This window comes from Rhineura floridana, chromosome 1 (assembly GCF_030035675.1).
Source record: "Rhineura floridana isolate rRhiFlo1 chromosome 1, rRhiFlo1.hap2, whole genome shotgun sequence".
NCBI lineage: Eukaryota > Metazoa > Chordata > Lepidosauria > Squamata > Rhineuridae > Rhineura > Rhineura floridana.
In genome coordinates, this window is record NC_084480.1 from 22,946,633 (window position 1) to 22,972,893 (window position 26,261).

Below are 26,261 nucleotides of genomic sequence, written 5' to 3' on the forward strand. Positions count from 1 at the left end.
ATCGCCGTAAAGCGGAACCCCATTGAGTATAATGGGGTGCGTTGCGCAAAAATGCTGCAAAATGCTTTAAAACGGGGAATGAAAGCCACTGCATTAGCGGAACGCCAGGAAGCGAAGCACCAGTAAGCGGGGCCGTACTGTAATGAGAGGAATATAGGAAGAATTCAGAGTACATACGGTCAGTGTCTTTTGGTAGTATGTGATCTTTGCTCGGACAGGGTAAGGCTTGTTCCGAAAATCTCTTTGACATGACGCCAATGCTTGCGTGGAACCATCACTTTAAGAGAGAACATACAAACGTAAGAGCCTGAAATGTAGCAGAATATGTTGACATAGTGACTAGAACAAAGTTTAAGCAATCTAATCAAGACATGAAATGTGTATAACTACCATTAACATATACTGTAAAAACAGACCACATGCACAGAAAAAAACCCTCATATCCAGGAATTAAAATGGGCTTGCAAAACCTGGTTAAGACTCTGAGAAGCCTGAGATTGTATTCAGCTAAGCGCTACTCAGAGTAGATCCATTGATATTAATGAACCTTAGTCGTGTCTATTAACTTCAATGGGTCTACTGTGAGTAGGACTAACACTCAACACCACCCCTGGTTATTGTTAGCCATGATTTGCATCAGTGCACATGCAACCATAAAACACGGACGGAATGGGGAACCCCATCCACAGTTCCCCAATGTCAGCAATAGTGGGCAAACACTCTTGAAAAATGACAGGCCTGTAGCTGGGCATAGCAGGCTGCTTTAAACCGAGTCAGACCTTTGGTCCACCTAGTTCAGTATTGTCCATTATTATTATATTTAGTGCCTTCCCTCACCAGCAGGTCCCAGGACAGATTACAACAGTCTAAAATTCAGTATTAAAACAAATTACATTCACAAAAATAGGGAAAGTCCTGAAAACCTGTAACAGGCGGTAGCAGCTCTCCAGCGTTTCAGGCAAGGACCACTGCCATAACTGGAGATCCTGGGGATTGAACCTGGGACCTTCTGCATGCAAAGCACTGCATGAACTGAGAACTGGGTGTGCTCTAGGTCATCCTCTCAGTTTGTACAGTGTAATGCTAAGGGCAGAAAAAGACCAAGAAGAGAAGTTAATCTATACTGTGTACTGTGACTAAGCGCAAAGTATGTGGGGAAGCAGTGAGCAAGAGCACAGGGTGTGGAAGGGGAAAGGGACTATTCTGTGCCAGTATGTTAAAAAGTCAACTGGGAAGGCTGATGATCTCTCGGGTGGGGGGCAAGTGGTATCCTGGTGACCAGGAAAGAGGCCAACTGAAGGACTGATCTGCCATGTCTGCATTGGGACCAGGGAAGAGCTTCTCAAGCCAGTTTGGCACATGGTAATCTTGTAACTTCACTCACTGCATTTTAGAACACACTGCAACCCTCTGACTAGCTGAGATAAAATAAAAATGAACAGACAGAATTTGCTTAACATAGTTTTGTCCTAATTTATAAACCTTCCAAATATGTTTCTGCAGACAAACACACAACTTACTTTTGATGGTCATAATGGAGCTTGCCATTGTTGCCAACAATAACAATTGCCGGGTTGTTTTTCTGAGGGGAAATGCACATCAATATAAAAGTCTCTCTCAAAAGTCATTTTAAGTCTAATCTGGAGCTTTTGTGGCTTGAAATGTTAGGTGACTCTTCTCAACAATGTCCAGAAAACTAACAGAAAAGTACAATCCTTTGTGAAGCTCAGACTCCAAGATAAAGTACTAGTCATAGTTCAGTACATTAATGAACACCTGATGTAGACTTTTCATATCTTATCAGTGAATACACAATGGCAACTTGAAGCATTAGTATTCACTCTTCACTAGTAAGCAAACTAACAGTAAAATACATTGTTCAGAAATATGTGAACAGCCAAGTAAAGCTAAACAGCTTAACACATGGCTAGAAAAATCAAAACCAAAGTCTTAAGAATTTAGTGCAACAGCACTATTTCTAATGAAGTAACTCAAACATTAGAGATGATTTTTTTAAAAACCACAGACAAAATCTACCTATCAAGTAACTGTGCCACACCTCTCTGGCAATATTAACACCAAAATTTACCAACATGAGGAATCTGGTAAATCCCACATCAGGGTGGCTGGTCAAGGCCCTTAAGCTTTTTAAGAAAAGCCAGCTAATTTTCATATAGAAGTTTCCACACTTCATCAAGAGGCAGGATGGCTGATTCAGAGGCTCATTAAGAGAAGCTGCTCTCCATCCAACCCCAATTTCATGATTTTTAACTGAATTATGATTATGTTTGAAAATAAAATCCAAACGTTATTGCAATGAGCATCATCAGCCTTATTAAAATGAACCTCTACAATTCAAAGGTAGTATTCCTCTGAATATCAGTTGCTGGGGAGCAACAGGGAGAGAGATAAAGAGAGCGGTACTGCCTTCACCCCACTTGTGCGCTGCCCACGTACCTGGTGACCAATGTGGGAAGCAGAAAGGTGAACGACATGGACATTTAGCCTGATCCAGCAGGACTTTTCCTTTAATACTAGCTCAGTAGGGAAGATGCATGAATTCATTCCCTTTCAACGAGTTCATATGCAAAGTTACTTTTACATTATCACAGTTGGGCTGGAAGCATCTCGCACATACTTAACTGCATGCACTTCACTCTATCTGCACAGATGATGGAAATTATGCATGTTAACTACTGAGCCTTGTACGTTTCCCTAGTGGTGCTAAACAAGTCCCTACTCTGGCTATGACAAGCAAAAGGGTCACTTTGTTTAATGCAACACTATCATTACAAAAAAAATTCATTTTTTCTTTTCTATCTTTTTTCCAACATACCACCCACCCTACGTAGAATACCAACGTAAATAATCAAATTATCTTCAAGGAATCCAAGCATCGCTTGCCTCCTAATCCTCTGAACAACTGTACCAAGACAGATATTCACAGGATCCTGTGCTAAGGTTTAACTGCTGGCGACAAGACACAATTTATGCACCTGCTCCGCAAAATATATTTTAGATGGCAATCCTATGGAAGATGGCATATTAATTTCAGTAGGATTTGCTTCTGGATGGAAACAGGCTGTAAATTCATACAACTTTACTATCCAGGTGCCCATTTCTTAAGAATGTCAAACAAAATAGGGCTACCATATGAACTACTGTCTATATTATTTGCTGTACATATTCTGTATGACTTTCCACTAACCTTTGCATCATTGTCAAAGGAATCAAAGAAGATGCCAACACCATTCCAGTTATCCGCTGCTCCAAAAACAGGACCATCTAAGCCTTGGTCTTCTGTAAACCACACTGCCTATTTAGAGAAATTCAAATCTAAATTTTAGGTGCTCAGGTATATGCAAATTATTTGCCTTCAAAGGCAACCATTCTACATACCAGTCCATCAGCTCCTACTCGCCCTCTCCCTGTCACTCGGAAAGTCACTTCAATCTCCCAGTATTCAAATATAGACTTGCTTTTTGTCCATACTGATCCCCTCTGACTTTTTAATGATGGAGTTATTCTTATTTGATCAGCACTGGGTATAGCATCTAAAAGAAAAGAAACAGATTATTTTTAAAAAGTCGTAACTGTTTCAAGAATGACTGTACCAAAAAAACCAAAACCCCACCATCTCCATATGCAGAACTGTGTGCACTCAGTTGATGACCATATGGGGGAAAACAGCATGTCTTCCATTCACAGTGCCTTGTACAAGAAACAACCACCAGTAACCAGAATAAGGTGATTTTAAAGCCTTCTGATTTCTAAATATTGCTATTCACATGGATACTGTCCTCCCATGTCACAAATTTAAGACTTGGAAGGTCTTAACTCTTGTCAGAAAGTTTTTGAGAACATCTACTTTGAAGTGAGTTACACATATGGCAAGACTTAATGGCCTTGCAGGCCCCTTCCAACTCTATGATTCTATGACTCTTGCCTCAATATTCAGCCTGTGCTGTATGCGAGGACGAGGGATGTTGGACACATTTTAAAATTGTGAAGAGGGAAGAAAAAGGGACACGCACAGCCATCTACATTAAAACAAAAAAAGTATTTTTATTATTTTTTTTAAAAGAGGGGTCTGCTATGCCATTACAATTAAGAAAACTTTGAAAACATTGTGGAACTGCTTGACATAATTTATTTGTAGGAGCATACACAACCATTCAAAGGAGAGCATATTCATTTCTTATCTGTCACTGTGGCTCTGAGGCAACATCCAATAGGCAAAGAGAGTGCACACAGTTTATTTTCGTTCTAGGATAACATACTTAGCCTCAAGACTAGTGGGCCAGAGTCACACAGGCCAAAGGAATCTAGACCCTAATACAAAACAAACTAGCAAGTTTGCAATATATGGTGAATGAGGACATTGCTGTGCAGTAAGGACTGAACTACACCATTTTAAGCATCAGGTGCTAAAAAGACAGCATTGCCTTATACATGACCACAGCAGAGATCATGCTCTGGAAAATAAAACAAACATGCACTAACATCCCTTCCCACCCCCAGTATTATATTCCACTACAGAAATAAGTACTTTGCAATACACTAAACAGATTGTGTTAGTTGTAAACCAGTCTCCTTTGTGTCCTGGAAAGCTAAGAAAATAGTGTGTGTTTTGTTTAATTATTTTCCCCAATTCATGAATTTTATTTAATTCATTTTCTCCAATTACAAGCCTATTGCGCTAAATGTGAACTTTTGCTCAGTGCTCACTAAATCAAACGATCAAATGCTGTCCTGGGCCCCTACTGGGAAGAAGGGCAGGATATAAATTAAATAGTAAATAAATAATTAAAAATGATCGGAATATCAGGAGTTATTTGCCTCATGTTTCAAATGCTGGTTTAATCAATGACAGAATAGTCAACATGGTGTTCTAAAACACTGCAGGCTGGTCCATTAGAAATACAGACAAAAAGCAACCATAGCAATAGCGTAACACACTCACTAGGACCAACTAAAGAGTGAATCTAAACTCTTCTTAGGATAATTTTTTTAAATTTTAATATATTTTATTAACATAAAATGAAATAATTGGGAGTGGGGTGGAAGAAATAGGACTTGCTGGGCACAGAATGAATTATGAGCAGGCCTTTAATTTCTGTTAGTTGTGACACTTCACCGTAAAGATATAATTGTTTCACATAAGGTATTTCCATAAGATGATTTGACTAAAATAAACAAATCAAGCAACTGCATGAGAAATTTCAGTTTAAAGTGATGTCACATGTTAAAAGAATATATTCACTCTTAAACAGTATAGTTTGGTAATTCTTTTAGCACCTGCATCATGTACCGAGTTAGCACACGTCAACTCACACTTTGAAATCTGATCTTGTAACCTCAAGTTCAAATATATGTTAGCTACAGAAAGTCAAGGCATGGTATCAAGTTGTTAAAGCAAGTACTGATTTTCCCTCTCAACAAATTGTCACTTTTGCCACAGGCTGAGAAGTTTGGCAATCCACTAATAGCAGATACCAAGTCCTCTGTTAATTAGTATGCAGTAAGGAATAACCACCATCATACAGTCACGAATCAAGATTACAAACATGAATTACAACTCTTTCTATTAGACAGACTGTTTAAAGGAAAACAGTAGGTTCCTCATTATAATAAAGAGGCACAGGGGGTAATGAAATGACCTTGACTCTCTGAACAAACAAGGGACAAAAATAAAAGTTTGCTTTTATTTACATTTAAAGAAACCTGTTCCAGGGACACCTTTGTGGTTTATCTAAGCACCATATGGCATGATGTATCTCAAGGGAATGAAAGATGCTACTAATCACCTACCTTGAAAAAGCAACACAACACAGTAAACAGCTCTTTAATGAGTATGCTGCTCCATCAGCAAGCAATGAACACTAAAGTTCTTAAGGTAGATTGTGCAGATAGCACTCAGGAGCTTACAATAAAATATGACTACTTGTGCCTATAAAGGGAGAGGCTAATAAAATCATGCCCCAGTATAACGGAAAGCTGGCAATAAAGATTTGGAGCTTCTTCTGGGAGACGGAGAAGAGAAGCTGTGCTCAGTAGTCCCATTAGCAAGCCTATCCTCTTGGTTACCAAGGATTTGGAGAAGGGGTGGGAAACAGGCATGGACCTGTACCAATAATCCTATAAAATTATTATTATTTATATCCCACTTTTCCTCCCACTATACACTTATAAAGCAAAAGGGGTAGGTGATAGATACTTGCTGACACAGAGATGGGGCAGCAGTGGGATGTGTCTGCCTGTAAAGCCATGCCTCTCGCCCCAAACCCTATAATTCCTCTAAGCAGAAGCCAAGTCACTTTTATATTCTACAGAACACACAGCACAATGGTGATGCTAAATAAATGGAAAACAGCAGTAGCAACAGGCTGAGGTATCCGATTCTAGGATATAGGAAGTAGAAAAGGCATGCATCTAGAGTGAATAATATTATCTAGGGCAGGAGCGGGGAAGCTGAAGCCCTCCAGATGTTTGTTTATTTATTTATATCCTGCCTTTCCTCCCAGTAGGAGCCCAGGGCAGCAGGATCACAATGCCTATCATCTCTGGCCATCAGCTATGCTGGCTCCAGATGGTTAGAGTTGTAGTCCAACAACATCTGGAGGGCTACAGGTTCCCCACCCCTGCTCTAATATGCAACAGGTCTGAAAATAGTGGCACCAGGCCTCCCATACTCATCTCATTCACCTAATAGAAGACACGAGGATGTCTATGGCAGCCTTGGATATTATCACTAGCCTGGTAGCACTAGCAGACCAGGACATGCATGCGGGTGAATAAATGGAATTCCAAGCAGATGAATGAATAGGCTGGTAGAGAAAAGAAAGAATATGCCATCCTTCCTCTGCAACCAGCTATGAAATAAAGCCCATGAAGTCCCCTCTACTGAAGTGCAGTACAGAAATGTCCCTCCTCTGCAAGCCTCCAACAGGCAACTATATCTTTTGTATATTAGCAATTTTAGAGGGGCTTATTTACAAGGCAAATAAACTAACCATCACTCTGAGCACCAAAATTTTTGTGTGCACACAGAAAACTTAAGCAATGCGATTTAAGATTGGAAAAAAAGCATTCTTAGCAGCACTTAACATTTAAGATATAAGTGATGCATGCCAATTGCTCCCAAATATGCACTCTTAAAAGCAGTGGGTCAGAATAGGGTTTAATATTCTTTGCAACGATCTCAGCACTTGGAGGTGAACCGCCGTCTTCCTTCAGCCCACTTGACATACAGCTGATAATGAAGGAGCAGCACACAAGCAAATCCCAAAATACCTGGGAGGTGGGGGGCGAGGAAGAATACATATAGGTAGATATATACAACTAATTATTCCATCTCATACGCTGGAAGCCTCTCTATGTCTACTATTGAGAACAAGAGGAGAAAGTCCAGAAGGGCCACGTGGCAGACCTACAGATAAAAGAGAATAGGATAGGAAATGAACCTAAACGCCAGAGAGGCTCTTAAGTTTCCTCCCTATTCGTCGCCCAGGGCGTCTTAATTGAGTTTCTACCGGAGCATGTCAGCTGAGGGGGAGGGGGGGAACCAAACGGTCCTCGACCTGCAAGCCCTGCCACGTGTCCCAGGTGCATGGAGATAGGCTGTGGATACTCGAAAGCGAAACAGCTGCACTCTGCACATGCTCAGAGGCCCCACCGCTTTTGTTATTACTTGATACGATTCAGGTTCAGAAGCCGAGACTTGCATGAAGCGTTGGTCATGGTGCACCCTTCCCCACCCGCGGACCTCTGCCCACTGGTACTTACTGCCCGTGTGCATCCAGAAAGGCACCGACCCGTCCCCCTGCACCAAGTGCGGTCCCTTGAAACTGTATTTATACTCGAACCGCCGATGAGGCGCCGTAGAACCAGCAGCTCCGCTTTCCATCTGGCCGGTAGCATCTGTAGCGGGAAGCCAGCAGCTACCCATACAGAGCAACGCCGCGAGAAACAACCTCCCACCGGCCCCCACCAGGCTATCCTTCTGCATCCAGACCGCCGCCATCTTGGTCTCAGCTGCGTGCAAACCGGCTCGGCCAACAGGGCGCTACCTGATTGGCCGAAACACCGGAGGGGAGGGACCTAACCACGGCCAAAGGGCAAAGAACGCAGCTGCTTGTGTGGGGCGTGGTCTCGTTTTCCTCGTCCCTCTCAACCGCAACTCAGCCCCTCCCATAAGAGGAGAGAATTGTGCGGGGGCGGGGGCGGGGGACGCAATTTCAGAGCGGTAATTTCAATAGTGGTTCCGCCCACTTTTTCCTCGCGTCCTTTAAATATGCACCAACTGTCACCTCATCATCACCTCATGAACATAAGAACACAAGAAGAGGCCCATCTAGTCCAGCATCCTGTTCTCACAGTGGCCAACCAGGTGCCTGGGGGAAGCCCGCAAGCAGGACCCGAGTGCAAGAACACTCTCCCCTCCTGAGGCTTCCAGCAACTGGTTTTCAGAAGCATGCTGCCTCTGACTAGGGTGGCAGAGCACAGCCATCATGGCTAGTAGCCATTGATAGCCCTGTCCTCCATGAATTTGTCTAATCTTCTTTTAAAGCCATCCAAGCTGGTGGCCATTACTGCATCTTGTGGGAGCAAATTCCATAGTTTGACTATGTGCTGAGTAAAGAAGTACTTCCTTTTGTCTGTCCTGAATCATCTAACATTCAGCTTCTTTGAATGTCCACGAGTTCTAGTATTATGAGAGAGGGAGAAGAACTTTTCTCTATCCACTTTCTCAATGCCATGCATAATTTTATACACTTCTATCATGTCTCCTCTGACCCGCCTTTTCTCTAAACTAAAAAGCCCCAAATGCTGCAACCTTTCCTCGTAAGGGAGTCGCTCCATCCCCTTGATCATTCTGGTTGCCCTCTTCTGAACCTTTTCCAGCTCTATAATATCCTTTTTGAGATGAGGCAACCAGAACTGTACACAGTATTCCAAATGCGGCCGCACCATAGATTTATACAATGGCATTATGATATCGGCTGTTTTATTTTCAATACCTTTCCTAATTATTCCTAGCATGGAATTTGCCTTTTCACAGCTGCCGCACACTGGGTCGACATTTTCATCGTGCTGTCCACTACAACCCCGAGGTCTCTCTCCTAGTCGGTCACCACCAGTTCAGACCCCATGAGCGTATATGTGAAATTAAGATGTTTTGCTCCAATATGCATAATTTTACACTTGTTTATATTGAATTGCATTTGCCATTTTTTCGCCCATGGCACGCTCTTCCCTTATATAAGTCCCTTGTGGATGATTTCTGATAGGGGTGGGTAAATAACAGAAACTCTGCAAAATATATCCCAGGTCTAAATAAAAGTAATCACACAGAAAGGTTGATCTGATGATATCAATAAATTCAGCCTCATCAACTATTGCTAATAATATCATAATCCACACTAAAATCCATCAATGCAAATCAGAAAAATTCCAAAAATAATCTAATCTAAGAAACAATCATTTTCAAACAATTTTTAAAAAGTAATGTGTTAATCCAGTCTTATCCCAATTAAAAATGCTGCTCTTTAGTTATATTTGGAATTTTGGTACCATTGGTTTTGCTCAGATTTCATTGTACATGGATTGCTATTAAGGATAGCTGATGATGTGGCTAAGATTGTAAGCCTATGCATGTCTACTCAACAGTAAGTCCCATTGAGTTCAGTGAGACTGATGTCCTAGGTAAATGGGCATAGGATTACAGCCTCAAATTATTTTAATCATTAGCTCAAGCTTTTTGTGATTATGGCAGGTAGATAGCTAGTGCCAGGTTGTTTAGGGCACATCCACACCATATATTTAAAGCACATATTTTCCCCAAAAGAATCATAGGAACTAGAGTTGCCAGGCTCAGGGCCTGAGAATGATTCTGTATCTTTAAGAGAAAAGAAAATTCAGCCAAGTGCAGGTGAAATTCTCCCCCCTGCGTGAACTAGAAAAGGTCCTCAAATGCAAAGATGTATCACTGAACACTAAAGTCAGGATCATTCAGACCATGGTATTCCCAATCTCTATGTATGGATGTGAAAGTTGGACAGTGAAAAAAGTGGATAAGAGAAAAATCAACTCATTTGAAATGTGGTGTTGGAGGACAGATTTGTGCATACCATGGACTGCAAAAAAGACAAACAATTGGGTGTTAGAACAAATTAAACCAGAACTGTCACTAGAAGCTAAAATGATGAAACTGAGATTATTATACTTTGGACACATCATGAGAAGATATGTTTCACTAGAAAATACAATAATGCTGGGAAAAACAGAAGGGAGTGGAAAAAGAGGAAGGCCAAACAAGAGATGGATTGATTCCATCAAGGAAGCCACAGACCTGAACTTACAAGATCTGAACAGGGTGGTTCATGACAGATGCTCTTGGAGGTCGCTGATTTATAGGGTCGCCATAAGTCGTAATTGACTTGAAGGCACATAACAACAAAAACCTAGGTTACAGCTCATGGTTTGTCTGGAGAGAGCTAAACCACTATAGTTCAAATAATACACTAAGCTAAAACATGGCTTAGCTCAGCATAGCAGCTGAACAACTGGAGGAGCAGCAAAGTGGCCATGACCTCCTCTCTGTTTGCTCATTCATGGTGGCCTAGCAAGATCTCTGATTCTGAACATTTAAAATGTTTGTCGTTTAAAAGGTCTGCATGAGGTGACTTCCGGGAAGGGTGACTTAGCCTGTGCCTGCTTTTGAGACGGGCTCCTGCCTCAAAAGAAGCTTATTCAGATATATCAGTCAGATTTTTTTTTTTTTGACTGATTAAACTTCTCCCGGGTAGGGAGAAACGAAGAGATTAACCTCAAAGCCTATTTTTGTTGGGACGACCAGATCTCATTAATTTATGGGACGAGGTCCAGCCGACGAAGGTGGGACGGATTTTCAACAACAAGCTCTATCTGATAAAGCGAACGTTCATCTTATCTTCTAAGAGAGAACGCACTAACAGGCAAGCACCCTTCTTTCTATATTTTTCTTTTACTTGACTTAAATTGTTGCTGTTTAAAAGAGATTTGCCAGATTGATCGGTTTTTGACATCTCACTGGGGAGCCATAACTTCTCTCTGCTACTCACTAATTAATAGCTTATCTCTGTTTTTGTTGCAAAAAGCTGTCCTGGATTTGCATTCTAAAGATATACACAGAAGAGGGATTTCTATTCCAGATTTTTATTTTGAAGAATATTATATTGTCTGAGACTACTCTCTTTTTGGTCTATTTTATTTTGACGAATCTGTTTCCTGACGACCGCCATTAATTGTTTCGATCCTGGGAACTGCATTTTGTTTACTTAAGCATGGAGAGATAAGGCTGTCTGCTCTGTTTATACTGTGATGTCACCAAGTTTGGAGTATTAACCCAATTGTTGCTGAAATAAGAAGTGGTTTTCCTATATTTTTCTTTTAAAATGGCAATTAAGAAAGTGGCTGAGAATCTGGAAATAACTATGTTTCAGAAAATAATGGATGAGATTGAGATAACGAAACAAAACCTGCGACAGGGCTGTAAGGAGCTGAAAATTGAATTGAGTAAAATGAAGCAGGAGATTAAAGATATAGGGGTCCCTGTGAGAGAGGTGACCCTGGAAGGGGTCCCTGTGAGAGAGGAGACCCCGGAGATTGGAACAAGCGTGGAACAGGAAAAAGATTTGGAGTCTATGGACTTTAGAAACAAAATCTATTGTTTGGAGACACAGGAGATTAAAGACATAGGGGTCCTTGTGAGAGAGGAGACCCTGGAGACTGGAACAGGGGTCCCTGTGAGAGAGGAGACCCTGGAGACTGGAACAGGGGTCCCTGTGAGAGAGGAGATCCCGGAGATTGGAACAAACGTGGAACAGGAACAAGATTTGGAGTCTATGGACTTTAGAAATAAAATCTATTGTTTGGAACTCAATGTTATCTCTGAAGAAATTAATGAAGATTCTAGAGATAAAGTTATCAATGGCATGGATAATCTTCTGGACTGGAATGATGTGATGGAGCCCAATATAGAGAAAATCTATGGAATTAACTGCAGCCATGTGACAATGGAAAAACTTTCAAGAGATGACCCAGTGTATTTTGAAAAAAAGAACAGAGATATGATTTTACAGCAGTATTTCAGCAACCTATTCAGAATGGATGGCAAGAAAATATTTGGGATAGAGGTAATTCCCATCAGACTCTTACTATATGACTATGGCTTTGACAGCAAGATTATTATGGAATACTGATAATGGAAGATTGGATACTGAAATTACTGGACTTAACAAGACTACTGAAGATGGAAGATGGAAAATGGAACTAATAGGGATAATAGAACAATGGCTACTGAAATTACTGAACCTAACAGATTCTGATGTGATGGATTAATTGAAATGTTTATTTTGACTATGGTTATGACAATAAGATTATCATAATTAGTAATGAGATGGATTAATCGATATGCTTATCTGGAAAAAAAAATTGATAGATATATTTCTTAAAGAATTGAAACCTCTCTTTGACTTTTTGTGGAAAGAATAAAGTAATGTTTATGAGATTTGATGATTAAGTAAGATAACTATTGGAGGAAAGTGATTTTATAATATGACTTAAGAGACAGGATTGTTATATATTATAGACTTATAACTGATTTGATCTTTGACAAATGGGAAGTCAATATTTTACTCTTTATTTTTTATTTTTGTTTTTTTTTTTTCTTTTTTTCTTTTTGTTTAACTATTTTTGATTTTGTTTTTTGTCTTTGAATGTTTTATGATTTCGTCTTGTATGTTTTATGAAAATCTGAATAAAAATTATTGAAAAAAAAAAATAAAAGGTCTGCATGAATAAAAAGGTCCTTACCAGGTATGGAAAACATATAAAGATGGTGTCAAGCAAGCCTTTCTGGGGAGGCTGCCCACAGTCTGGGTGCCACTGCAGAGGAGGCCCTATCCCCAATAGCCACCTACTTCACCTCATTTGGTGGAGTCACACAGAGAGAGCAGGACCACTGTTCATCTTATGCATAATGGCCGTCGAGAAGCCTCTGGAAATCTTATATGAATGGCATAAAGATAGTAGCCCTCTCCTATCATTTGCCCCTAATCTGTGGCATTTGGAGGTACGGTCCATCTGGACTTGGAAGTGTTTGGTATTTTAAAAATATGTGAAATAGGAACAGTTTCACAGGAAGCTCCATTTAGCTCTCATGATTCATAGCTGTTGCTAGACCATCAATTTATCTCACTCTTTCAAGCCATAAAAGCTAGCTTCCATCAATCAATGCATCTTGTGCAGTTGAAGTTAATTAGGAGTCTTCTTTTCTTTTGTCGGTTCTCTACCTACCTACTGACAATTGATTTCACTGAGTGAACTCAGATTCTAGTATTAAGAGAGAGGGTGATAAATCTCTCCAACAGGATTGTCAACTTTCAACTAGCCCCTACAGCTATGTCTTTATCAGCAGCTTGAATGTGTACAACATAAGTGGCTAGAAGATAGATTGGGATTTACTGGTACTGATTTTCAGTAGATTGGCAAATCTCACTCCTATTTGTTTAACAGCAACAACAAAAAGCCTCCCCCCCACCCCAAATCTAGTTGTGCAAATTTCTGATCTGATAGTAACTCAGATATAGATTTGCTCATGTGTGACTCATGGGGTATGATAACTAGCTCTGCCTCTCTTGAGCTACTGTTTTGCACTTGGCTGTGATTGGTGGATCATGGGATTCTAGATAAAAATGAAGTAGATCCCACAAGCCAGAAGTCAGAGAAAAGGGCAAAATATGTTGACAAGAAGTGTCCATTAGGGACTCTCAAAATGATAATTTATAAAGTACTGATGTTATTCTGTTACTGCAGAGCATCCCACCTGAGAGATTTTCCCCAGTGTGCAAACTGCAATATTTTGTCCTTAGGAAAACTATGTTTTTCCTTAGACCGTGGTTAGCATGTTTACAGGGGATATGAGTATTTAAGTGTCATAAGCACCAACTGGATAATGCCTGTGACATCAATTATTCCAAGTAATATAATCACACCTGTTTGCTTGTGCTGGTTTCTAAAAAGGTTCTGTTTTATGTAGGGATGGGTGAGAAATTCGATTCACTTCACATTTCAAACAAAGTCAATCAAATTCACACTTTCCAAAACAATATGAGTGCTGAAACACAGCCATCCTTCAAAATTTTCACTTATTTGTATTTTGCAATGCAGTTTGCCAACCAAACAATGTTTACAAAAATGCATTTGTTAGGGGAAATTGTGCATGAATATATGAGTGACAATAACATACAAAATGCATTATATGATGAGAAATTGCTTGCAAAAATGTGTACGTCAAAACTGCCTACAACGTGTGTTCATTAGGAGAAATTCACACTAAAATGCTGAATAATTTTCATGAGGATATTGCTGCAGAAATGAGAACTGAATTTAAGATGCGAAAAATGAGAAACTGAGAGAATCGAAATTGACAGATCTTCCCATCTCTAGTTTTATGTGATAAATTATAGCATTCATTTTCATTCATTCATTCAGAGAGTGTGTTGTGGAGTATTCATTTCAATTCTCCAAAACCCCAGTACTTCCCATCACTATATACTAACAGCATTTGTCACCAAAATGACATGATCTACACCCAAGGAGGAGACTGGAGGACACCGAGACCTGCAGAAGTACAAAGTAAATGTGTGTGTGTGTGTGTGTGTAACCAAAAATAGCACAATAAAAACTAAGCATGCTCAGTGGCCAAGAAATGCTGGCTTCCTGCTGGGGGGGGGGCAGAAAAAGTGTGGGAAAGGAATGGAATATCCTGGAAAAAGGAAAAAGGAGCATTCTACATTGCATTTTTATAGATCTCAGTTGTGTTACTGATCAGCAACTAGTTTTGCCAATGGATCGCTAAGAGAGGAACAGATTTAGCCCAGGGACTTTCAGTTGCTGATGTCTAACTTATGTATACATTACATTTCCCGACAGAAGACTACCTATACAGATGCTTTAGCTAGCACAGGAAACCAGCATAGCTATAATAAAAATTACCAGAAATGAAATGAAAAAGAAATAAGAACTGAATAACTTTCCTGTTTTCTAAGTCTGCAGCTGACATGGGTTGATAAATGTAGGACTGACTTTTAAATGGGTGACCAGATGTTACAGAGCGCAGAGGTCCTGCCTGTGAATAACTGCATTGAAGGAGGAATTTCAGTAGGTGAAGCTCTCATGTTTCAAGGATCATGGTGCAAGTAGTACTGCTGAAAGCAGAAACATTCTCTTGGTGTAACTTTCCCCATTGCCAGGGAAGTTCCAGTTGGTGAAACTGTTTCTGCAACTGTTAAAAGGGACAGAGGCATCTGGTCTGGACCTAGAAGAAACCCTAGATCAGGGATGGGCATGTTATTGGATGCCAACTCCAAACAGCCCCAACCAGGATGGCCAAAGGTCAGGGATTATGAGAGTCATTGTCCAATAACACCTGGAGGGCCACAGATAGATAGAAAAGTCTTCTATGTAGATTTGAATAGACTCCTAAATGTAGGACTGATATAAGACTAGGTGAAGCAAAAGTATACTTTCCCCATCACTGCATCTTCATGCTTTGAAAAATGCCCAAGCACAGGGAGGAGGAACCTGTGACCCTCCAGATGTTGTTAAACAGGACTCCAACTCCCATCAGGCCCAGGCACCACAGCTAATGGTCAGGTATAATTTGAGCTGTAGTCCAAGAACGTCTAGAGGGTCACAGGTTCTCTTTCCCTGCTTTGGCACTTTGATTCTGGATGTTGTGCAGCATTTATTCATGGAGCCTCTACTCACTAAAAAGGTGGCTGGCAACTCCACATTTAAGACCTAGCAGCTAGAAATATTTTAATTGCTATTGTTAGATCACTAGCAGGCTCTTTAAAATTCAAAGGCACATTAGCCTTCCACATTTAAAGATGGCGATCCTTAACTTTCAACATTTCATTACAGCAACAACTTTATTTGCTTTCAGCCATAGGCCATAGCATAACATTAAACAATACAACAAGATACAATGACATTTTGACTCTCCTGAGATATGAAACAAATTAAAATTCAGTGCTGTTGGTTTTTACAATATTGAGCTCTAATATGTTTTGCAGCAAGCGCAAAATTGGCTACTGCCAATGTGGTCGTATCATAGCTGTCCGATAACAAGTCGGCTATTAAAATATCGGGGGAGAGGCCGGCTCTAGGGTTAATAAAGGATGCTAAGAATTTGTGCCTAGGATCATTGTATAAGGGACACTTTAGCATATAGTGAACGAGGTCTTCAATCTCTTTATTTCCACAAATGCAATAACGTTCAGTTCTCAGCACGCCTTTATGTCTGCCCTCCAAGAAGGCTGTATTCATAGTCTGAAATCTAATTTCAGTATAGACTCTACGTTTCTTCGGGTTAGTGAGACTGGTAAAATAAGAGGCAATGGCATGGTTTAGTTTGAAGGAAGGGAACCATTTCGAGAAAGGAGATGCCACTATATAAAGCCTATCTTGTACCTCGTGGAAATTAAAAATCCAATTACTCAGTTCCTTTGGAGAAAATATTAAAAGGTTACTAGGAGAAAGGTTATAAGAGTCAATTAACGTTAGTATGGTATGGGCCCAACCTCCAGTTTGTATTTGTTCTAGCCAACATAATTTAACAATTGAAAATTCATCTAAGTGGATAATTTTCCTCCAGAACCTTAATGCCGCCCAGTCTATTTTGGCTATCAGTGGGGAAAGACCTGTTTCAGCCCTCACGTGGGCAGAGGGGGCTCCTCGGGGGAGGCCCAAAATCTGTTTCAAAAATAAATTTTGGAGGGGTTCTAAAGTTGACTTAAGGGCATAACCCTAAATTTCTGCCCCGTATAACAATTTGGGCAGGGCTTTGACAGTAAAGATTTTTGTCATCGGGGCAATTAACTGACCACCACGGGTATAAAAAAACCTTTTTAATTGTCCTGTTATTCTGGCGCTTGCTAGTTTAATATCCTCCGCCTGGGGTTTCCACGAAAGGTTATTGTTAAGGATTATGCCCAGATATTTAAAAGACTGGCCTTGTTCTAGAGAGACTCCGTTTAAGGTCCAAAGGCTTTTGGTCTTCCTGTTCTTCCCACAAATCATGATTTTAGATTTTGAATGGTTTATCTGTAGATGGTTTACCTGGCCGATCTTGTTTAAAGAAAAAAGGGCCAAATCATCTGCGTATAGTAACGCAGAAATTTTTTTGTTGCCAATTGAGGGAGGGAAAAACTTGAGTGAGGATAATGTAGGAATTATATCATTAATGAAGTAATTAAAAAGAAAAGGAGCCAAAATGCATCCTTGCTTCACCCCTTTCAAGGATGGGATTTCGCATGATAGAGCGCCGTTTCTGCCCAAGCGTACTCTTAAGCAATTAGACTGATGAAGGGACCTAATTAGCCATACCAATCTTTTATCTACATTAGATTGCCCCAATTTATACCACAACAACTCTCTATCCACTGAATCGAATGCCGCAGCAACATTTCATTATAGGATTAGCCTGCTTACATTTGGATGGAGAGCTCCTAATAACTTTCCAACAATGATATTTAACAATAGCAGGGGGTTGGAAATATAATGGTCCAAGTCATGTTTCTCCTGAAGCGTGTGTGATTGTTGCCTGTTCATAAAATGAAAACATTTGGCATTGTCTGAAAAGTGGGATTAATAGGTGAAGAAGAAGAGGAAGTTGTTAATATTTAATAAAACAAGAAATGTTATTAGATACCTATGACTGTACTGCAATTAGCCCCTTAATGACCTGTTTGCTTTGATTTTTGTCCCACTGGTTTAGTGAATAATAACTGCTCAAAATGAGGTTAACAATACAATCCTACACATGTCTACTCAGAAGTAAGTCCCATTGAGCTAAATGGAGCTTACTTCAAAGTAGGCAAGTACAGGATTGCAGTCTAAATGATGGTAACCTTGCTAATATTTCAAGATGGCTTCCAGATGACCTATTTGTGTGGTAGGAGCATGCTGCGCCCCCTTTAGCAACGGGAATAACACAGCCAGACACAGATTTATGGGTGAAGTAGGGCCACAACTTTATTGATAAGAGCAAGTAAAGTGGGGTTGGCATGGCAGTAGGGTCAAGATCCGCTTCATTCTGGCAGCCCATGCTGGAGGAATGCTGAATCAACCAACAAGCAGTTGGGAACTACCCTTAGGAGTTGGCTTGCTTTAGACCCAGGTGGGGTGTGAACCCAAGGCACCTGTGGTCCCGCTGACCAACCAGTGGGAGGAGTTGTGAGCTGGATCAGGCGGCGCCCCTCCCAAGTTAGGGGCGTGGCCATCGTGTACCCCCACTGGACTCCTTATGGGAGTCCCCCTTATGATTGATCCTGCCCAATGCCATTTCCACCTAAAGTTGTGACAGAAGTGAGTGAACGCCTAACAATTGCACAGCGAACCACTGAGGGATAGGTGAAATAACCTGTTCAACCATTGGGCCAGATTCGTTGAGAGGAAAAATTCCTATCTGGCCCTGTCAACCAGCAACCCAGATAAACACAGCTCAGTGATGCCCTAAGACTGAAGGAGGGTGGGTGGGAAAACCGGCACACAAAGAAAGAGGCCAGCTCTCAGGTGACTGGGGCCTTTAAAGGCCTGGGTCAGGCTCCACCCCTTGGCTGCTCTCGCAAGACTGCCTGGGATTGTGGGTGATCTCGTGAAAGCCAGGTCATAGATGGAAGGGTTCTAACTCCTCCCTCCCGTTGCTCCCCCACTGGACTCCTTATGGGAGTCCCCCTTATGATTGATCCTGCCCAAAGAGGCCGTCTCTCAGAAGACTGGGGTCTTTAAAGGCCCAGGTCTGGCACCACCCCTTGGCTGCTCTTGCGAGACTGCCCGGGATTGTGGGTGATCTCGCAAGAGCCAGGTCATAGATGGAAGGGTTCTAACTCCTCCTTCCCGTCCCTGCCTGGGGAGCGCTCCACCCCACAATTAGCACCCCGTGTGGAGGCTCAAGGCTTGTCTTATTGAACATGTATCCTGATTAGTTCGTGGGGAGATTAGGTGACGTCAGGTATTTATTGAACATTCATCCTGATATGGTTTTGGGGAGATTAAGGCTGTGAGCACACTAGTTATCAATAGCAAAGTGTTTCCATTGGCCACAACGGGTTGATCTGCTAATCAGCTATGAAACCTGTTTGAAGATTAATTTTTTAAAATGCACCCAAGCTGATCCCACCAGGTTTTACAGTAAAAAAGGGGCGGGGTTTCACTAGCGTTGTGTGTCCCTGTTTACAGAAAAGAGAGGTGAAGTCACACTGAAACCGGCGGAACAGCGAGTGTGTCTCTACCCTAGGTGACATTGTTTATTTATTGAGCATTCATTCTGATTGGTTTGTATGAGGTTAGACTGCTTTACATAAAACAAGTGTTATCATACACTTTCCCTTCACTTTCCTTATCGCACAAAATACAATTTGGGCTGAAAGTGGATTTGTTGCAAGAGCTTCAAATCAACTCTAATTGCACAACCTGAATTTACTGGCAAGTGACTGAATCCCACGTGAAAATAATGCCGGTTTTGAAGTGCCCCTAGTCAGTGTGGTATTTTCCCATTGAATAGGATGGGAATCTACTATTAGCGATAAACATTTGTCTAAATGACTTGAATACCAGCATGCAAGAGCTTTTTTGACTCTGTGTTGACGTCATCTACAACCACTGCCCTTAGTGGTGGAAAATTATTTGCGATTCTCCATAATTTTTACTAGGTTTCATTTATGGAAAGAATAGTGGAGACTGATGATGCCTTTGAAATAATTTGTGTAAGTACACATCCTCAGATGGAGCGCTTATTTAAATGATTTTTGTAATAATATATACAAATATATATTTTGCTGACTGGCGCTCTGGACCACTGCCCCAAAGACCTTGACAGCACCGCTGAGTTCTTTCTTCTCAGTGTTATACCCTGACTCAATTGTGTCTCGGATCTCCACTGTCTTAATGTCACAGTTGACCTCAGCCTGGTCTTTCCTTCTGACAACTCTAAAGAGCAGCTTCGCAAACTAAGTCAGAAAGGAACCAAATAAATCTTGTCCATGTTTGTCAACGGACCAACATTACCAACCCGTAAAGGGAGGGGAGGAAAATCAACTACAACTGATCTGAACCAGGGTTAGGTGCAATTTCAGCCAGTCTTTCAAAGCAGCCCTCCATAGTTCTTGTATGAACCTACACAGGGCTAGCCCTACTATTAGGCAGAACGAGGCAGCCACCTCAGGAATCTGACTGTGGGTGTCATGAAAGGGGAACAAACTAGTACCTATTGAATGGATTATTATTTTATCTTACTGTATTATATCTTTTTCTGTAAGGCATATGGTAACAAGCGGGGTGTACATTTCTTAAATAAATAAATACTGCCAGGGAGGAGGGCTGTGAGGTTTTTTGTCTCAGCTGCCAAAATAACTTGGCCAGACTTAGGCACTTTGAACCTTGAGTGGCACTGGAGGGACGGACTCCATTTGCTGCTCTGCCTGAGGCAGCAAAATGTCTTAGGCTGATCCTGAACCTGCCTACCATCTGAAAACTTAATTGGAGAACTTCTTGGAGGGCTTCTACTTTCAGAAGTAAGGTGGACAGCTACCAGAGAGAAGACCTTTTCTGTGGTTCTGCCCTGATTGTGGAACTCCCTCTGAAGGAACACTTGCCTGGTGCCATCTTTCTTGTCCTTCAGAGGCCAGAAAACGTCTGTCCTATTGGCTTATGTAATGTTATAACACTGATTAATACAAATGGTTTTTACTTTTTAAAAATTGGTTTTATACACCTGGGGCTGTACGTCCCCAACTCCCCATGGTTAAATAGAATTTGCTTAAACTGCTTTTATCTGCTTCTAACAATTTGTTGGGAGAGTTTAGAGGAGGTGCGCCCAGCGATGTTTCCTAGGAAGAACCAGAGCATCAAGAGAAGGGAGGAGACTCGTCCCCCTCAGAGAAGCACCCACCTGCAGAGCAGGAATGCTTGCAGGGACAGGGATTCTCAGGAGTAGCTGAACATTTCAGCCTCTCCTTAAAAGCCTAGCAGGTACGTGGGGAAACTTGCTCCTTCACAGCTCCCTTACAGCCTTCAAATTCTTGTCACTGATCTTGGGCTTGCGAACCCTGGCCCCTGTGCCTAGAACAGACCTATTCCTGCTAACCCTTTGCCTTGTAAGAGCTCCTGGCCTGTACCTGACTCTTCCCTGCCTCTCAGTCTATACTGTAAATCTGCTTTAATAAAGTATCACTTCCTTACTTACATGTAAATGCACCTGCTGTCATTTTTGGGTGGGAGGCAAGGCCATAAATTCCACAATAAAATGATGTACCTTACACCCCAGATGCCAAAAAGAGCTCCTGCTTCTCCACCACCTTAATTTCTAGATCTTCATCTTTGGTGGTAGGGTGGAGATTTGGTGTGTTCTCTTACCCATGAGCAGATATCTTGATTTTGATTACAATGTTAAGTGCCGGAGACAAATGAACAATGTATCCAGTGCCATAATTAATTTACCTGATATTTACTTAGTTAATTTGTTCAGGACAGATTAACTCTGGGCTGGAGAAGCTCAACAAGGGAAGTGAGTGACAGGCGCAGTCTCGCGGTGGATGGCCTCTCATTGGGAAAGTTCATCTTCATTCTGAAAGAGACGCCTTCAGGGATCATGTATTTTGAATTCCCTGTGGATTTGGTGTCATCCTAGCTTGACCAGCTCTGGAAGAACATATTAACCTCCTCTTGTGAGTTTTAGAAAACCATTCTAATTTAGCAAGTAATTAAGGGTCACATGTAGGATAAAGAGCTAGATAATCTTGGATTACTGCACAGGAAGCTTAGTTTCCAAGGCAACCCTCCACGGGAGGGGAGTGTTAATACTGAGGTCAGTCAGTTAATGAACTGGGAATGGTGACTGCCTAGAAAACATGTTAGAGGCATGGAAATGGAGATAACAATTACATGACCATTTAACGGTTTAATAATGGAAAACAAAAGATTACAAAGCCGGTTGCCACAGAAAAACATTGGCGACAAAAGTTTGCAGTCTAAAAGGAGCAATCTGCTAGGCCAAGGGAGGCTGAAAACAGTGGTGCTGGGCACAATCCCACATTTTTGAACTCAAAGTCATTTCATTCGTCATCTGCACATTTTGCGACAGTCTTAGTGCGAGGGAAAACATTACTTGCGTAAGCCATTGTTTTCCGACCCCTTAACCTGTAGAGTATTTATTTTCTCTCCTGAGGATAGTCCTGCTGACCAAGGTTGCTGTCACAAGCAACTGCATTTAGGGTTGGTGCCAGAGTGTTGGCCTTAGAACCAGGCTGCATACAGCTGGGATGCAGGAGAAATTTGATTCAGTTTTGCATTAGGCAAACCTATCTAATTGGCACTGTCCACAACAACACGCAAATGGAAACACAGCTGCCCTTCAAAATTCACGCTTTTCCAAATTTACAATGCAGTTCTCCGGCCACGTCTACAAAAATGCTTATATTAGGGTAATTGTTTATAAATATGCATATACAAAATAGCTTTGCAAAAATGTGTATAATAGGCAAAATTGCATACAAATATGTGCATAGTGGGATAAATTCACACTAAAATGCTGATGAATTTTCATGAGGGCTCTTTTTTTAAAAAAATTGCAGACTGATATGGAAATGTGGAGAAATGAACTTAAAATTGGAAAAATGAGAAAGAAAGAAAGAAAGAAAGAAAGAAAGAAAGAAAGAAAGAAAGAAAGAAAGAAAGAAAGAAAGAAAGAAAGAAAGAAAGAAAGAAAGAAAGAAAGAAACTGAAATTGTCAGATTCACTCATCCCTAATATACAGTCAACAGGATCATGGGGTAAAACATTTTCTGTGCTATATTATTTTAGTTTAGGGGAGGAGTTACATATTTCAATTTTCCCCTGGTGTGTGTGTGTGTGTGTGAGAGAGAGAGAGAGAGAGAGAGAAACCTCACCCTGACCCTGTACATAGAAACTAGTGTGTCAGGAGCAAGGGCCTTCTGCTCAAGGAGGATTCTGCCCCCCAATAAGGGACCATTAAAATCTGCAGTGACCTTCCCACTCCCAGCTGCAACATATGCTACCTGCAGTCTTAATGGTGCTTCAGCACCTTGGACTACTCCTTGAAAGTTCAGACTAAAACCCAGAGTGGATTCCACTGCCTCAATGACATGGAGCCACCAGCTGCCACAGACATTACACTATTAACAGATTCATACAGTTGCACAAAGCATCTGAAAGCAACTTTGTATACACTGCGAGTTGCATCCAATGCTGCACCAGCAAGGTTCCTTTTGCACAACAGGACTTGTGTTTCCTCTCCCCCTCCCCTCTCCAGTGCATCCTCAAGTTCTGTTGCGTGCACAAAAGTGTCTTGCACCAGCGAAGCTTCAGCACTGCATACAGCCCTCGAGGAGTCATAGATCAGCAGCTCACAGGGCACATCAGACTTGTAAATGCAAAATGCGGAGTATGTTAAAATGTGAACATAGAGAATATTTAGCTGAATTGCAATGAAGGGAAAGATTGGAAGTGTGGTTCGTCTCAATGTAATTTAATTATGCTACCAGGCACTTAAAGAGAGAACACTGGCTATTAAGCAAATTAATTTCATATAACTGGACTATACTAGAGAACAAACCTGTATGCCAGCATCGTTCACTGGTGAATTCTTCACATTGTCATATATCCCCAGTCTTGGGAACAAGCTATGTCAATTTGTATGTTACCTATGGAGGTAGGCAGACACTGTAGTTTCTTTATGCGATAATTGACAAGAAACTTGGAGCAAAGTTTCCCTGATTCAAAGCTGTGGCTAAAATGGTCCCAAAGATAAAGATGACCAGTTTGAAATCTCAAAATCATGATTTAAAGAGCACCCAGAAAAGAAAGTGATGCTACCAAAATGTGATGCAAAAAGAAAGGTGCGCAAAAATATACTCATTAACAGTAGTTGCCCCCCCCCCAAATTTGGAGCTATACAACTTTCTTTTGGGGGAATATTTTGCTGCCAAGAACTTTCATTAATACATTTTCTGTGCACCTTACAGACCGATACAGGAAAGGGACCATCTAGGGCTCAGTGGTAGAGCATAAGCTGTGCATTCAAAAGAGCTCGATCTCCCATTTTTTTCGTTCAAGGATCTCAGGTTGCAGAGGGCTTGGAAAGACCCTTCCTTGAGCCCTTGGAGAACCCCTGCTCCTCCAGTTCACTGTTTGCATACCTTTTTTTGTCCTCCATGAGATTACCAGTCTTTGGAGGTGAACAGAGGACTGGACCTGGGTTCACTTCCATGGATAATAAATGAGTTGTATCCAATGCTGGTCCTACTCAGAGTAGCCCATTGAAATAAATGAACTTAAATTTGTCCTGTCCGTTCATTTCAATAGGTCTACTCTGAATAGGAGTAGTATCAGATACAGATGATTAAATTTCTGTTCCACCCTTTATTTTGCAACAAAGCAGCAAAACAATACAATTAAAATTAAAAGCATTTCCATTGGCCACACCTGGAGGGGGAATGGGTTGATCTGCTGATCAACTGTGAAGTCTCTTTGAAGCTGAATTTTTGAAAAAACACACTCAAGCTGCTCCCACCAGGCTTTACAGTAAAAAGGGGTGAGGTTTGACTAGCGCCATGTGCCCGTTTTCAGAAAAGGGAGGCCGAGATGCACAGGAACCAGCAGAACAGTGAGTGTGCTTCTGCCCCCAGTCTAAGGCAGCTTCATGTGTGCCTACATGATAGAGACACCTACCCACTCACCACAGCCACAGGACCTGCTGTGCTAGGACTTGTGTGTCTCACAACATGATGTGGCTAGTAATCAGCTTCTCAGCCTTCAGTTCTCAATATTTTCACCCCTCCTGTACATTTTCTTCTGGCTTCTGCTGGACCAGAAGAACGGGAGAAACAAGCACCTTGGCAGCTGGTAGAGAAACGTAGGACACAACAGCCAGTCCGCTGTGTGTCTCAGCACAGATCCAGCTGAACAAACAGTTTAAAGTCCCATTATAATCTGGAATCATGTCTCGCTCTGTTTAATGTCTCCACTTCCACTCTAATGAAAACAATAAAATGTGCACACAGTTTCTATCTGTAATTGCCTGATCTTTTTGTTTGGTTAATAAGCAATTGGTCATGTAGCTTAGCCATTTGGTAATCAGATTATTTCCCTGGAAAACAGTACATTGTAATACAACAATAACAGAACAATAATATTTACTAAGCAGAGAGTATTGAGAATATAAATGATTCTGGCTTTCATACCTCATAATTTAACTTCTCTGATTGGTTGCAAAGAATGTGTTCACATGCGTTTTCAAAGGGGAAAAAACACCCCCAATTTTCAAAAACAGACTACAAAAATGACCCCACCCTAAGTTAAAGAGAAAAATATTTAAGGACTTTGGGACTTTTCTTCCCAAATATTGGCTGTTTTTAGTTACCTTAGGCTGCAGTCCTATACACATCCTTGCAAGTCTGTTGAACTCAATAGGACATGCTTCAGAGCAGACAGGCATACAATTGCACTGTAGGTTTATGTAATGATGAAGCTGCCATATTTGGCTACAATTTGAACTGTCTTAAGAAAGATGTTCAGACGGTTCTTCTGATGTGGGCAGGAGAGCTGCTTCCACCATTGCACTGGCAAAGTCTTGTGATCTTCCAGTCTTGGAGTTCAGAATCTACAGGTGGGTAAAGGGTAGAAGTTGTCCTTTGTAATGTCTGGGGCCTAGCAACCAAATGGGATCAGTGTGGTACACACAAAATCTGCTCAAGGTTAAGATCAGGCTAGAAAAGCAGACATTAGAAACAAAGACCAAGGTGTAGGATAAAGAAAAACAGGAGCCAAGTCTAGAGCAGGCAGTTGGGAAAGATTGCAGTAGGCAGTGGTGGACGGTGGTTCCATGTCAGTGGAACAGTGGAATCCACTCCGGGTTTTAGTCTGAACTTTCAAGGAGCTGTCCAAGTGTAGCCACCAACCACCACTGGCAGTGGGGATATTTTGCTTGTTGGCCATAGTTCTCAAGAAAATGTCCAGACATGAGGACTTATATAGTTAGTAGTTGGGAACCTGGGCCCCTCCAGATATTGGTTGGACTCAAACTCCCATCAGTCCCAGCCACCATGGCTTCTTTTGAAATGCAAATAGTTTCAGAGAAGCTTTTTTTGTCAGGACAATGGCAGAGAAAGAGTTAAACTACACCATTACCACCACCA

At 41.3% G+C, this 26,261-nt stretch overlaps 1 protein-coding gene across 2 annotated transcripts in view; it reads right to left on the reverse strand.

The window, feature by feature from the left end:
- The window catches only part of LMAN1 (lectin, mannose binding 1), a 31,409-nt gene extending 23,222 nt beyond the window's left edge, over window positions 1-8,187 (reverse strand). Inside the window, exons 1-5 of one of the 2 annotated variants that reach the window (XM_061615600.1) lie at window positions 7,786-8,187; window positions 3,400-3,554; window positions 3,209-3,316; window positions 1,521-1,582; window positions 178-277 (exon numbers count right to left, since the gene is read on the reverse strand). In XM_061615600.1, the coding sequence (XP_061471584.1) occupies window positions 178-277; window positions 1,521-1,582; window positions 3,209-3,316; window positions 3,400-3,554; window positions 7,786-8,023 (663 nt within the window). In that variant the 5' untranslated portion in view covers window positions 8,024-8,187. The remainder of the gene's footprint in view (window positions 1-177; window positions 278-1,520; window positions 1,583-3,208; window positions 3,317-3,399; window positions 3,555-7,785) is intronic. The other variant, XM_061615610.1, reaches the window with a different exon arrangement.
- Between the last annotated feature and the right edge of the window lie 18,074 nt (window positions 8,188-26,261).